The 16,137-nt window shown below is 35.8% G+C and overlaps 1 protein-coding gene across 5 annotated transcripts in view; it reads left to right on the top strand.

The window, feature by feature from the left end:
* The window catches only part of GABPB1 (GA binding protein transcription factor subunit beta 1), a 79,950-nt gene that overhangs the window by 44,382 nt on the left and 19,431 nt on the right, over nt 1-16,137 (top strand). For 3 of the 5 annotated variants that reach the window (XM_027096658.1, XM_027096659.1, XM_027096662.1), the window contains exons 2-6: nt 199-306; nt 6,273-6,440; nt 8,043-8,237; nt 9,474-9,621; nt 9,973-10,086. In XM_027096658.1, the coding sequence (XP_026952459.1) occupies nt 199-306; nt 6,273-6,440; nt 8,043-8,237; nt 9,474-9,621; nt 9,973-10,086 (733 nt within the window). The remainder of the gene's footprint in view (nt 1-198; nt 307-6,272; nt 6,441-8,042; nt 8,238-9,473; nt 9,622-9,972; nt 10,087-16,137) is intronic. The other 2 variants (XM_027096660.1, XM_027096661.1) reach the window with 1 other exon arrangement.

Here is a 16,137-nt window from a genome sequence, read left to right as displayed (position 1 = left end):
AAAATTTGATAAGAAAGAAAAATCTGTTCCCAAAATTCAAATAAAAATTGCTTTTATATGATCTGTAGTTTCAGAGGAACTATATCACAACCTTTTGAAGGTCTAATTGAGAACTGACTTATTAGTGAAGATAGAAGGGAAAAAAATTATGTCATAATGTATAAATGGAGATGTTAAATTCATCTATGTTTTGTTTAGATGTCCCTGGTAGATTTGGGAAAGAAGCTTTTAGAAGCGGCTCGAGCAGGTCAAGATGATGAAGTTCGTATTTTGATGGCTAATGGAGCTCCTTTTACTACAGACTGGGTAAAGAATGGTTTTAATGTTGTGGGGTTTTTTTGTTTTTTGTTTTCTCCTCCTCCTCCTCCCCCTCCTCTTCCTCCTCCTCCTTCTCCTTCTTCTTCTTCCTCTCATTTTTGAGTTTTTCCAGTTAAAAGTTTAGTCAGTATTGTGTTTATAAGTGGTGAAAATTTAATTTTTTTGCAAATTTGTTTGCAATTTTAGAATTATAGCTTGCTTTTAAAGAGAATGGTTCATATACTTTTTTTTATAATAGACCACCTTATCCAAATATTCTGTCCACACATGGGTTTTTCTTTAAATTACGGAGTTTAGTAATGCAGGATGAATGTGAAATGTAGCTGCTTGGGATTTAATTTAAAGGCCTTATAAATAGCACAGGTAGAATTTACAATTCAGAAAAAGCAAATTTGGTGTTAATGTTATAATTGATTCTAAAAAAGGAAAAATGTTTGCATTTCAATTGTTACTTGTAAAACTATTGCAAACATCACTCAGAAGGAAGAAAGGAATGAGAAGGAGTTCTTAGTAATTACAGAAGGCAATTGTGAAGAAGACAGAAACCATAACTCTGTTTAATTCTGCAGGTAAATCAAAAGGGATATTCTTGGGAATGTGGAGGGTTAGGAATATGGATTAATTCTCCCACTGGTAACAACTAAAAACTCCAGAGTTTTGATTTTGTTGTTTTTAGCTTACTTGTTCCATGTTCTTTTTAACTTTTCATTCAAAACAATTTTTTTTAGTATGGAAAATTTCAAACATAAATCAACCCCTGTATACCCTTCAAAAATTATCAAATCAAATGAATCTTATTTCCTCTATAACCCCATTTACTTTCTTTGTTTAGTATTATTTTAAAGTAAATTTCAGGAACCATTTTGTTTCATCCATAGCTTTCAGCATCTGTCTTTAAAAGATAAAGAATTTTTGACTGAGTATATTAAAAAAAAATCTTAAGGGCACTGATGAGTTAGAAAGAAAGTAAGGGATTATCAAGCTGAAAAACTAAGCAAAGGCCATAACCCAGAGAAATTTCACCCTTAGAACATTTGCTAACTCAGTAAATTTGCCAGTTGGTGTTCTACCTCCCCGGCATAGGTTACTTAAGATAAAGACCTGAGACTGCTCATAGAGGGAAGTCTCCTAGAGATCCTTTCCCCATAATACTGGAATCCTAAAGAGATGTACCTTCGTTGTAAGGGTAAACCAGAAATACCCCCTCCATCCTCCTACCTGATCCTGCCCCTGCCCCTGCCCCTGTTGTTAGGATACTGCAAGGCAAATGAACTGGCTTGAACTAAGGTACCAAATGGAGAGAGGAAAAATGTTGTTGACGAGAATTTGGAGTCAAAAGCCATCCTTTGCACACATTTGTGGCCTTAACTCATAAATACTTATGTATTCTGCAAAACTCTGAACTGAAGAATGAATTTAAAATTATCTTTGGACTAGAGGTTACCCTTGGTTCCTGACACAAGCAAATGAATATCCTTTTTGGAGGAACCTACCTTCCTCCCAGGCTTCATATCTACAAATGAAAGTCCAAGGAAAATGAACAGTCAAAAATAACTGAACACTGGGACTTCCCTGGCAGTCCAGTGGTTAAGACTCCGTGCTTCCACTGCAGGGGGTGCGGGTTTGATCTGTGGTCGGGTAATTAAGATCTCGCATGCCACGTGGTGCGGCCAAACGAAAAAAAAAACCCAACAAAAACTGAACACACAAGGACACAAGGCAGCTTGGACAATAACCCACTGGAACAACTGACAACATAAGCAGACCTATAAGGACTTTAGATAAGATTTTAATAGCAGATTAGGAATAGCTGAAGAGAAAATTAGTAAACTGAAAAACAAAAAAAAATCATTCAGAATGCGGTGCAGAGAAAAACAAAAAAATATAAAAGATGTCAGGAGTCATGAAGGCTAGTGTATGAGAAAGTCTAACATATATCTAATCATAAATCCACAAGGAGAGTGAAAATAGGGATGAAATAATTTTAAAAGATAATGGTTTAGCTTTTCCAAGACTGATGAAAGATGGCAGCTCACAGATTCAAGTAGCCCAGAAAATCTCCAGCAGAATCAGTAAAAATAATCTATATCTAGATACATCATAGTGATCCCGTAGTACATCAAGACAAAAAGAGGCTTCAAGATACCAATGAGATATCACGTCACACCTGTCAGAATGGCTATCATCAAAAGGTCTACAAATAAATGTTGGCAAGGATATGGAGAAAAGGGAATCCTCGTGCACTGTTGGTGGGAATGTAAATTGGTGCAGCCCCTATGGAAAACAGTGTGGAGGTTCCACAAAGAGCTAAAAATAGAACTACCATATGATCTAGCAATTCCACTCCAGGGTATATATCTGGAAAAAATGAAAACTCTAATTCAAAGAGATACGTGCACCCCAATGTTCATAGAAGTACTGTTTGCAATAGTCAAGATATGAAAGCAACCCAAGTGTCCATCAACAGGCAAATGGATAAAGATGATGTGGTATGTACATGTACAGTGGACTATTACTCAGCCATAAAAAAGAAAGAAGTTCTGCCATTTGCAGCAATGTGGATGGATCTGGAGAGTATTATGCCTAATGAAATAAGTCAGAGAAAGACAAATACTGTATGATACCATTTATTCGTGGAATCTAAAAAATTAACAAATGTGTATAGCAAAACAGAAACTGGACTCACAGATACAGAAAACAAACTAGTGGTTACTGGTGGGGAGAGTAAAGTGGGGAAGGACGAAATAGGGTATAGGATTAAGAGATATAAACTACCATGTATAAAACATATTAGCAATAAGGATATATTGTATAGCACAGGGAATTGTAGCCATTATTTTGTAATGACCGTTTTTTTTTTTTTTTTTTTGCGGTACGCGGGCCTCTCAATGTTGTGGCCTCTCCCGTTGCGGAGCACAGGCTCCGGACGCGCAGGCTCAGCGGCCATGGCTCACGGGCCCAGCCGCTCCGCGGCATGTGGAATCTTCCCGGACCGGGGCACGAAGCCGTGTCCCCTGCATCGGCAGGCTGACTCTCAACCACTGCGCCACCAGGGAAGCCCCTGTAATGACTTTTAATGGAGTATAATCTATAAAAATACTGAATCACTATGCTGTACACCTGAAACTAATATAATATTGTAAATCAGTTATACTTCAATTAAAAAAAAAATGTATAAACCCTGAAAAAAAAAGACAAAAATCTTAAGAAGGATTAGTGTCCATAATACATAGGGATTCCCATGACAGTGATGAAAAACAAGACAAAGAAGATAGGGCAAATGACTTGATATGGTACTTGACTAAAGAGAATGTTTGAATAACCAATAAACGTGAAAAGATGCTCAGCTACATTAATGATTGGGCAAATGCAAAGTAAAATCATGAAATACTATTGCTTATCCATCAGATAAGAAAAAACTAAACAAAAAAGTCTTTCAGCACCAACCGTTGGTGAGGAGATCCATAAATTGATAGAAACATTTTGGAGAACAGTTTGGCAGTACCTAGTAGATTTAAATGTGTACATACCCTCTGGCATAACTATTGAACTTCTAAGAATATTTCCAAGGGAAGTTCTTGTTCATGTATAAGACTGTTTTTAGTAGCAGCATTATTCATAATAAAAAACTGGAAACCTTAATGCTCAACAGTGGGTTAGTTAAATTGATTATGGCTTATTCATTTGGTAGAAAATCATAGAGCAGAGAAAATTAGTGAACTATACTTATATTCATCAACGTGGGTGAATCTTATGATATTAAGCCAAAGAAGGCAAGTCTCAGAGAAATACATGCAATGTGATTCTATTTAAATAAATTTCAGAGCAGACAAAACCAAAGTATATTATTTAGGGATACATAGTAATTTTTAAAAAAGCAAAGTAAAGCAATCTTTATTACAAAATTCAGACTAGTAATTACCTCAGGGGTTGGGGGAGGGGCTTATTAGGGAGTGGCACGTGGGAAGATTCTAAATTGCTGGTAATGTTTTATTTATAGACTGTGATGGTATTTACCTTATTTTCCTCCTTCAAACTACATATATGTACGTATATACATATTTTGTATCATCAACCAAAAAGGTAAGGTCTCGAGAAGAAAAAATTACAAAAGAAACCATTTTATCACACTGAGCAGAACTCATGGTTGCTAAATAGGCTATGGAGGTATTTCATTAAATATTAGAATTTAAGAGTATAGAAAAGGCCAGTTTTAGAAAAGTATGATAGAGCATGGAGGAAGAAAGGATTGTTTAAAAATCTTCTTTAATCTGCAGGAATGACCTTCCCTTAAAAATACAAGGCTTTTAATAGTAATAAAATAATTATTCCCAGGATAAATGATTTCCATTTTTACCATATATTGAGAGCACATACCTAGCTTTGTCTTATGACTCTTACTTGTGTGACTTCAGGCAAATTAGTAACCTCTTTGTGCCTTACTTATTTTCTTAAAATTTTTAAAACTTTTTATTATAGTTGATTTACATTGTTGTATTAGTTTCAGGTGAACAGCAAAGTTAATCAGTTATACATATATCCACTCTTTTTTTTTTTTTTTAAGATTCTCTTCCCATATAGGCCATTACAGAATATTGAATAGAGTTCCCTATGCTATAAAGCACGTTCTTACTAGTTATCTGTCTTATATATGGTAGTGTGTATATGTCAATCCCAATCTCCCAGTTTATCCCCCCCTTATCCCCTGGTCATGCCTTAGTTTCTTTTACTGCCAAATGAGGATAGTAATAGTACCTGTGTTTTGAGGAGATTAAATGATACAATAGGTGTAAAGGTCTTAGAATAGTGCTTGCTATGGAAAGTGCTTAAATAAAAACCTTAGTTGCTATTATTACAGCAGTGGTCTTAGCAAATTGCATGTTCTAGTGAACTATCTTGGTTCTTTAGAACATGAGTGCCTTGGTAATCAGAGAGTTGTAGGGACTTTTTGTGCTTCTAAGTGCATGTGATATAATGTAATTCTAGTTTTCACCTATTAAAAATTATACCTCTGGGCTTCCCTGGTGGCGCAGTGGTTGGGAGTCCGCCTGCCGATGCAGGGGACACGGGTTCATGCCCCGGTCCGGGAGGATCCCACATGCCTCGGAGCGGCTGGGCCCGTGAGCCATGGCCGCTGGGCCTGAGTGTCCGGAGCCTGTGCTCCGCAACGGGAGAGGCCACAATAGTGAGAGGCCCGCGTACCACACACACACACACACAAAAATATACCCCTGATAAGGCTCTTCTTCACATTTTAGTATGTACTTCTGTATATTTTGAATGTAGCGTGACTAGGCCACGTGGAACCAATTTCAGGAGAACTGGGCTCTCTTTTGGTTCTTTTTTTAAAATTTTTACTGGAGAATAGTTGATTTACAATGTTGTGTTAGTTTCTGCTGCATGTTTTGGTTCCGTCTTAACTCACCTTTAGCAAGTGCACCTCACATCAGATTTTTTCCTTGAAAAATGACTATATGAACTCCTTTAAAAAGATCACTGAGGTGCTTTAATTAATTTATTTTTAACTCCTAGAAACAGTTTAATGTAAAAATGTACACTGTTACAATTATTTGATGTGAATTTCATAGATGAAAAGTTTTGTGTGAATGGTGTGAGGAAAACTTTCTAATGCTTAAAAGTTTCTGACCCTAATTATGTCTAATTCCTGATGAAATTAATTTTGTTTAGACTATCTGATAACAAAATAAAGAAAGCAAGTTTGAATTAAATGAAATATTGTCATTTCTTCCTCACTGAGAAATGAATGGGAATTCTTGAAGGCCCCTATGAAGAGACTGTGATCAGCAAAAATTATTCCTTTTCAGTTTTGAGTTACTGTGTAAACATTTGATATAAAGAGAATCTGTTTGCTCTGTAAACAGAATATATAAAGTAGAAGATAGAAGTATATTTTAAAATGACTATAGATGTGGATTTTTTTTCTTGTGGTATAGCTTGGAACTTCTCCACTTCATCTGGCAGCACAGTACGGACATTATTCCACCACAGAAGTACTACTCCGAGCCGGTGTAAGTAGGGATGCCAGAACCAAAGTGGACCGAACACCGCTGCATATGGCAGCTTCTGAGGGCCATGCCAGCATAGTGGAGGTTTTGCTTAAGGTATGTGTTCTCTTTTTGCACTTTGCTTTTGAAAGTAAGACCCCAAAGGCTATAAAACCATAGTGGTTTTATAAGAGGGAGAAGGGAACTAGTTTTGTTACTGACAGGGTTCTTGGACTCCTTAAGGCCAGACAAGTAATTCAGGCAAGGCTTTATTAGGACTTGTGCTATAGCACTAGGGAGCGAAAACAAGTATCAGGTTCCCTTGCTCACTCCCTGACAGGGGAGGAGCTGGTCCCTTAAATGCAGTGAGGGTAGGGGCCAGTCCAGGGGTCACATGGGAGGGGTGGCTTGGGTGGTCTGCCCACCCCCTTAGTGGTGCTGTATGCAGTACCCTGCTTTTGCTCCCAACACCTCAGAAGTGGCAGTTGGGTTTTTGGTCTTTTGTATCTTATTTTTCATAATTTGCCCCAACTGCACATGCACGCAGTTATTTTTAGTCCCTTATATTAGTTTCTTTGTATTCTGTCGCTGGAGGAGATGTTTGTCCAGGTGCAAGCACTGCAGCAAAGGGTCCCAGGTCCGAGCCTGTCTCTGTTTTATTGAATGTCTACTTTTTTCCCCCATGTTATCTCATTTTTTGTGGGTAAGCATTCATTTGAGTGAAAATTATTTTAAAGTGTTATTTTGTGGGGGGAAAAACTTCCTCATTGTATGTTTTTAGTTAAGTCAGACAATTGACTTCTTAGATCTTGGTCTTTGCTGTGGTGAGGGACTACAGCTTTGTCTTACTCAACATATTTAAAACACACATGGAAGGGAATGTTAGGCTTGAATAATTAACAAACAAATAATACAGGCAGGGCTTTTTCTTTAATCATCTAAATGCCAAAAAAAAAATTCTGAAACAGAGAGTGATAGATTTAGATATTCTTAATTCTTTTTATTCTGGCCTCTAGATCAACTTATCCAAAAAACATACAATATAAGCCACGAGTACAAGTCACGTGTAATTCTAGATTTTGTATAGCTACATTAAAAAAGTAAAAACAAAATAATTTTAATATTATATTTTATTTAACTCGGTATATATAAAATATTATAATTTCAACATGAAATCAATTTAAAAATTATTGAGATGTTTTACATCCTTTTTTTGGTGTGAGGTCTTTGAATTCCAGTGTGTATTTACATGCACAGCATAACTGTATTCGGCTACATGTGTCTAGTGACAACCATAATGGATAGTGTATCTCTTGATAGCTCCCTATTAATTCATTATATTGCACTGGTTTTGAAAGCAAGGGATATTTTTGTGTAAATAAGGAGCTGGAGGGTTTTGGAGGAATGTTCATAGTTTTCCTTCACACCTTATGCCATTCTAGCCCTTCATACTCATGGCTGGATGACTGAAAAAATAATTGCTGTACGCCTAAGAAATTAGAAGGAATGCAATTAGGAAAGCCAACATGATAGGAAACTGATTACGTGACAGATGTGTGGTGATTCCTGGAACGTGTAGATCATTCAACACACAAAAATAAAGAGTTGGTCATATTAGTAGCAAATTCTTGGTTTAAAGCACAGTGGCTAGTATTTTCATATCAGGACTTCTTTATATTTCGTATTTTAGAAATTTCTTATTTTGAAATATTTGTATAGCATGGCGCTGATGTCAATGCAAAGGACATGTTGAAGATGACAGCTCTACACTGGGCCACAGAACACAATCATCAAGAGGTGGTGGAACTCTTAATCAAATATGGTGCTGATGTACACACGCAAAGTAAATTTTGTAAAACTGCGTTTGATATTTCAATAGACAATGGGAATGAAGATTTAGCAGAGATACTACAGGTAACTTTTGGCTTTTAATTTAAGAAAATAAAAGGATCTCTGTCATATGGATGATTTGAACTATTTAGCTTGTAGTTTTTCATTTTGGACTTATTTTGGACAGTCCTATTCCTTTTTCACTTCCTCTTTGTTCATTGCTGTTCATTTTCCTAATTGTAAGACCACAGTCTTTGCATGTAACATTAGAAGATTAGATAAAGTGATTACTTTCAGTGTTTGTAAGGTTCTGAATTCCCTTCTATACATTTTAGTCTATTAATTATTTTGATGCATGTTTGGATACCTTATGGTTTTTCAAGTCTGTTATACTTCCACTAACATTTTTTTTAGGAATCGTAATCATGTCCCCTCAGTGAGTGATGCAGTCTTCATCATTCTGATTGGTTTCTTTTATTTTTTCACCATCCTCAAAAAAATCTGTTTATGAACATAGTTATTTATGGTTTTTGGACAAGTTTTCCTACTAACCAACATTACTTCTCTTTTCTTTAGCTAGACAACATTGATGTAAATTTTCTTCTTTACTTATTGCGTCTTCTTGCCTATCTTCTTGTTCTCCTTCCCAGTAGAACTCTTCTCTAAGACTATCTGAGTCTGTTGAACTTCATCTAGTTACTTAAAAGATGTTATGTGTTCAGGAAAATAAATTGTGCTGTGCTTCTTCCAATTCTTTTACTCCCAAGAGTGCAGTTTGGAGCCTAGGGTTGAGGATGGAGGACAATTAACTGAGAAGGATGTGCTTTATATAGGTAGTGTTATATATTGCTGAATATAGTAGAGAACATAATTTGATTTAAGTAATTTAATTTCTGTAGCTGCAGGGCAGCAGAATATCTTTCAACTGTGTTCTATTTATATATAGAACACAGATTTTTTTTTTGGCCCCACCGCGTGGCTCGCGGGATCTTAGTTGCCTGACCAGGGATTGAACCTATACCCTTGGCAGTGAAAGCGCAGAGTCCTAACCGCTGGACCACCAGGGAATTCACTCAACTGAGTTCTATACAATCCTTTCAGATACCTACTTCGCCTCACATGGGATTTTGCTGCTTTACCTAAGAGGGAAACTCAGGATATAAATACATATCTATGATTTACCACTATACTTTCAGTAGACCAGAAACAAGGATTTCCATTTGTATTATATGATTCTTAGATTACAGGATGTTACATTAAAAGTCTGTCCTATATGTTCTGGTTATAATTCTGAAAACACTATGGTAATTTGTCCTCTAGATTGCTATGCAGAACCAAATCAACACAAACCCAGAGAGTCCCGACACTGTGACGATACACGCTGCAACACCACAGTTTATCATTGGACCTGGAGGGGTGGTGAACCTAACAGGTCTGGTATCTTCAGAAAATTCATCCAAGGCAACAGGTATTGAGATGCATATAGGATAGCTGTTGGGATTTTATGCTTTAGTAGGTATTCATCCTTTTAAGAAAGGACTGTTGGAGAATGAGGGTAAGATTATATCAGCCACCTTGGTTTTCTTTGTTATAATTGGCAAAAAAAATTTTATGAGGCAAAATAATCTAAAGAAAGGTGATATTGCAAAATGTACTGCAGTATTACCTTTCAAAAGTTAATGCTATCCAAGCTCGTTTTTCACAAAACTAATATTATCTAAGCTTCATTTAAGAGTTGAATAAAGTAAAACAGATTATCAGAAAAATTCACTAGATTAAATTCCTTAAAAATTCAAACATGTTTTCTCCTTTATCGTAGATGAAACGGGTGTATCTGCTGTTCAATTTGGAAACTCCTCTACATCAGTATTAGCTACATTAGCTGCCTTAGCTGAAGCATCTGCTCCATTGTCCAATTCTTCAGAAACTCCAGGTTAGAAAAACGAGTCAAATGTGTACATCGAAAGTTGGAGATTCAAATATTTGCACAGGCCAGGAAGGAAATTTAAAAGACTAAAGGGGGCAGGGTTGAGGTTATGGCCATCTGAGGAGAGTGGGGCAGGGCAAGGGTGCATCTCCTTCTCAGCTCTTACTGATTATAGTAAAATGCTCAGTTAGTGTTGCCAGACTCTGTTTTTTTCAAGGGAAGCTGAAAATCTGGATTTTAAAAGAACATTAAATCTTGGCAATTATTTAAAATTAAATTAGGATTAAAATTAATTAAAATTAAAAACAAACTTGTGTGGTTCACAGAAAACATGTCTGTGTACCCCATTTGGCTTTGTTTTACTAGTCTGACTTTTTGTATAAATAAATTAGCTAAGTATATATGAACCTGCTGTCTTTTTCATAACTTTTAATTTTTGGCAGCTCTATTAGAATGACATAAAATCTTAATGACTGACAAAACTAGGAAATAGCACACCAACAACCACCATTAAAGTATAACTTGGGGTTAAATGATTACAAACAGTATTAATAGCTGGTTTGATAAGGTTTACCTTTATACTTAACCAAAATAATTCTTGCTATAATTATGTAAGTAAAATATTTTTTAATTAGGGAATTTAAAAGACTCCACAAAATTATTTTTCTTACTGTAGTTTAAGCCATTTTATTTGGACCAATGCTTAAGAAAGTAAAGAATAATTTGTTGTCATTCATTATTTAATTTTTTTTCAAAATGTGACTAATAATAATAATAACAGCAACAGTTCGCTGCATGTTTACTGTGTGTGCTATGCACTGTGGCTGATGTTTTACACGTCTCATTTAATCCTCACCAAAAAGATCGAAGGTAGATATTACTGGCTTTGACTCTTCAAGGTGATGATTGGATGATGTATTTTTTGGTGGTGGTGGGGTGGTTACTTATCTCTCGCCTTTCTCCCCCTCTCTCTCTCCCTCTCTCCCTCCGTCTCCCCCCTCCCCCTCCCTCCCCCCTCTCTCCCTCTATGCCCCTCAACTAGTAATAGTAAACATTTATTCATTCTCCAGCTTCTTTAGCATTGTAATCAATGTTTGAATCTAAACCTTTACATTTGGGAGTCTTAAGATTTTTCTGAATCACTTTTGGCCATTAACAGCTACGTGTATCATCCTATTGACATGCTGCTTTTATGACCTATGCCTGGATCTCTTCAGCACCTTTGTAATTGCATAAGTATATCAAAGAAAATTAATTTCATTGGTGGATTTCTATTTGATTAAACTTGTAAAATTTTTGCCTTTATTAAAGTACATATCTCTGAAAATTAATCTTTTCTTCAAAGTCAGCTCGAAGTTTTTACATTTAGATGTTTGACTCCACAAATTGGTCATACCAACTTCTCTAACTTCTACCTTTGAAAATGTTATGTGTGGTCTAGTGTGAGAGAATTGACAATTTTAGTTGATTTTTATTGCATGTGACTTACAGTCTTCTGTGAGCACAACAATTTTTTTATTTCAATACTACATCATAGTGAAATCTTTCTGAAGGTATTTTAAGAGCTTGAATTAAGTTAAAATTCAGGTGAGTACATTGCCACCAGTATAAACAACTCAGCTGAGGTGTGTAATCACATAAAGAAATATCTTCTCGCAGGTCAGTTTGCACATGCTCAGTCAAGTTATTTCTCTGCCTCTTGGCCGTCCAGTTTCTTTTAACATTATTTGTCAGACTCATCCTGATTTAGAAATGTTTATATGTTTTTTCAAGGACGTCTCAGGGTCTGGGAAATGAAGTAGTACTCCCATTTTATATATGATGAAATTGAGGTTTGCGGAGGTTAAATAGTTTTGCCTAATGTAGCATGGCTATTAAGTGGTGAAAGGAAGTTTGTGCTCAAGGTCTGACTGATTCCCAAGTTGTGTGTCTGTGACCACTAAATATACTGTTTCCTCTATGCAGTTTCTTCAGGTGATCAGTGGCCGAGTCTCTTCTAGAATGTTTATAATTTGGTTTGTGATAGGAATAAATATTTGTGTAATCATCACTTTGTCTTGTATGAAACAAAAGCATCGCTATTCCTAGTTTTACTTCTGAGGTGTATCTTTTGGAGCAGTCTTTTGAAATAAATGTTCTCCTGTTTGCCCTTTTTAAATGATTGAAAAAAATATATAAGAACCATCAGTACACTAACTGGTACTGCTCTTATTCTTTTCTTTTACTGGATAAGTAGTACAGTAAATACATCTTCTGATAATAAATAGCCAGTGTAGCAGCAAATGGACTGCATTTGAAATGGAAGCTAGCTGGCTGACATGGTCCTATATACAGAGGGGAGGTACTCATGATAATCTAGAATACCATGCTGTTTCATTTGAACTATGGCTTTAAATAGTTCTTTCATGTTTACATTAGGACTATCTTTGACATATAAAACAAATCTTAATGGTAGTCCAATGGGAACATCATAAAGGAAATCAGTCTAGTATAATGCTTTCATTGTGAAACGAAATGTCTTCTTGATGTTACAAGCAAATATAACTTCAGATTGTCACTGTTTGATGATTGAATTGCTTCCTTACTAGCATTTTTTATGTAAATATTTCCAGTTTTATTCTTTTCTCATAAACCTTTATTTTTCCGAGCATTTAACTTGTTAAATTTTTAATCTCCATGCATAATTTTCATGATTCTTTGTCTGTTTGATAGAAGTACAAAAAAAAAATTTGATAAATCTCAGTATACCCTGAAGAGTTTGTTGCTAATGTTCATTTTTATTAAATTGGTTTTTTGGGAGTTTTTATTTCAGTTCCTGAGCCCACAGGCCTATGCTAATGTGCATAATTATATTAAATAATCATTAGGTCTATCTAGGTCCAGGCCAGGCCAGAAAAACATGATGAAACACTTGATGTAAGTCATAAATTTAACTTGGCATGATGAAATATAGAAAAATAATGATTAATATGTATAGGGTTCTTGCTATAAACTTGTTATTATGCTAAGTGCTTTACGTGTATTATCTCATCTCGCAATAGTCATCTGAATTAAGATATTATCATTGATCATTGACTGAGGTTTAGTTTTCAGCTCTGAGGTTTCAGAAATATTTTATTAATATATCCTGGGTTAATATAAAGGACTACTCACACTCAGCAAACTCATAAGAAAGTGACACATAAATCAAAATACTAAGTTATTTATTTTTAATTTCTTTTAAAGGGAGGATACAACTGTCTTTTGATACATGAAATTACCTTACTCATTTTGAAACAAATCAGTGAAAATATTTACAGCCTTTAAAAGTATGCAGACAGTTTTCAAGATACTTGTTTAAAACATCCTTCATAATTTTGGAGTGGAATAATTCAGAAGTATCAGGCATCTCTAACATTAATATAATAATTGTCCTCTTTTACATTATTATTATTTTTTAACATCTTTATTGGAATATAATTGCTTTACAGTGGTGTGTTAGTTTCTGCTTTATAACAAAGTGAATCAATTATACATATACATATGTTCCCATATCTCTTCCCTCTTGCGTCTCCCTCCCTCCCACCCTCCCTATCCTACCCTCCCTATCCCACCCCTGTAGGTGGTCACAAAGCACGGAGCTGATCTCCCTGTGCTATGCAACTGCTTCCCACTAGCTATCTATTTCACATTTGGTAGTGTCTATAAGTCCATGCCACTCTCTCACTTCGTCCCAGTTTACCCTTCCCCCTCCCCATGTCCTCAAGTCCATTCTCTATGTCTGCATCTTTATTCCTGTCCTGCCCCTAGGTTCTTCAAACAAACTAGTAGAATTTTTGCTTGGAAATAGTTGGAAATTATCTTGTTAATTTATGTACCCAATGATTAGAAGGCTGTGTTACTTTAAATATTCTGTGATTCAAGTTTTCTACTAATTTGAACTGCTCTCAGTTAGTTTGAATTAATATGGTAATATCAACAAGAGCAGCATTCTTAAATTTTGTGTGAATCAGAATCACCTTCTCAACAATCATTTGCCCCAATTCTACCCCAGTGGATTCTGATTCAGTAACTTTAGGGTGGGACCGTGACATCCATGTTTTTAACATGCTCTCAAAAGTGATCCTATGGCACACCAAAATTTAAGAATTTGACCCAAATTTTAAAAGTTCTATTTCTTACTACTAATAGACTGTATAGTAAATATCTAAAGATTGTGAGTGTACTACAGCAAAGATTTGCTTGAATAATATATATTTCTTATTTATTTCATCTTTATGTGTAATTTAATATTTATTCAACTGTTTATGGGGTGCATAGGTCAATCTCTACTAAGGAAAAGATGTGGGAGAGAGGAATGGCTTTCTTTTTTTATTTTATTTAATTAATTAATTTATTTTTACATCTTTATTGGAGTATAATTGCTTTACAATGGTGTGTTAGTTTCTGCTTTATAACAAAGTGAATCAGTTATACATATACATATGTTCCCATATCTCTTCCCTCTTCCGTCTCCCTCCCTCCCACCCTCCCTATCCCACCCCTCCAGGCAGTCACAAAGCACCGAGCTGATCTCCCTGTGCTGTGCGGCTGCTTCCCACTAGCTATCTACCTTACGTTTGGTAGTGTATATATGTCCATGCCTCTCTCTCGCTTTGTCACAGCTCACCCTTCCCCCTCCCCATATCCTCAAGTCCGTTCTCCAGTAGGTCTGTGTCTTTATTCCTGTCTTACCCCTAGGTTCTTCATGACATTTTTTTTTCTTAAATTCCATATATATGTGTTAGCATACGGTATTTGTCTTTCTCTTTCTGACTTACTTCACTCTGTATGACAGACTCTAGGTCTATCCACCTCATTACAAATAGCTCAATTTTGTTTCTTATTATGGCTGAGTAATAGTCCATTGTATATATGTGCCACATCTTCTTTATCCATTCATCCGATGATGGACACTTAGGTTGTTTCCATCTCCAGGCTATTGTAAATAGAGCTGCAATGAACATTTTGGTACATGACTCTTTTTGAATTATGGTTTTCTCAGGGTATATGCCCAGTAGTGGGATTGCTGGGTCATATGGTAGTTCTATTTGTAGTTTTATAAGGAACCTCCATACTGTTCTCCACAGTGGTTGTATCAATTTACATTCCCACCAACAGTGCAAGAGTCTTCCCTTTTATCCACACCTTCTCCAGCATTTATTGTTTCTAGATTTTTTGATGATGGCCATTCTGACTGCTGTGAGATGATATCTCATTGTAGTTTTGATTTGCATTTCTCTAATGATTAGTGATGTTGAGCATTCTTTCATGTGTTTGTTGGCCATCTGTACATCTTCTTTGGAGAAATGTCTATGTAGGTCTTCTGCCCATTTTTGGATTAGGTTGTTTGTTTTTTTGTTATTGAGCTGCATGAGCTGCTTATAAATTTTGGAGATTAATCCTTTGTCAGTTGCTTCATTTGCACATGTTTTCTCCCATTCTGAGGGTTGTCTTTTGGTCTTGTTTATGGTTTCCTTTGCTGTTCAAAAGCTTTGAAGTTTTATTAGGTCCCATTTGTTTATTTTTGTTTTTATTTCCATTTCTCTAGGATGTGGGTCAAAAAGGATCTTGCTGTGATTTATGTCAAAGAGTGTTCTGCCTATGTTTTCCTCTAAGAGTTTGATAGTTTCTGGCCTTACATTTAGGTCTTTAATCCATTTTGAGCTTATTTTTGTGTATGGTGTTAGGGAGTGCTCTAATCTCATACTTTTACATGTACCTGTCTAGTTTTCCCAGCACCACTTATTGCAGAGGCTGTCCTTTCTCCACTGTACATTCCTGCCTCCTTTATGAAAGATAAGGTGACCATATGTGCGTGGGTTTATCTCTGCGCTTTCTATCCTGCTCCATTGATCTGTCTTTCTGTTTTTGTGCCAGTACCATAGTGTCTTGATTACTGTAGCTTTGTAGTATAGTCTGAAGTCAGGGAGCCTGATTCCTCCAGCTCCGTTTATCGTTCTCAAGATTGCTTTGGCTATTCGGGGTCTTTTGTGTTTCCATACGAATTGTGAAATTTTTTGTTCTAGTTCTGTGAAA

The sequence above is a fragment of the Aethalodelphis obliquidens genome, unplaced genomic scaffold, assembly GCF_003676395.1.
Source record: "Aethalodelphis obliquidens isolate GAN/ISIS:26980383/991018 unplaced genomic scaffold, ASM367639v1 scaffold105, whole genome shotgun sequence".
Classification (NCBI taxonomy): domain Eukaryota; kingdom Metazoa; phylum Chordata; class Mammalia; order Artiodactyla; family Delphinidae; genus Aethalodelphis; species Aethalodelphis obliquidens.
The sequence above is the reverse complement of the archived record's forward strand: the minus strand, read 5'-3'. Positions and strand labels throughout refer to the sequence as shown.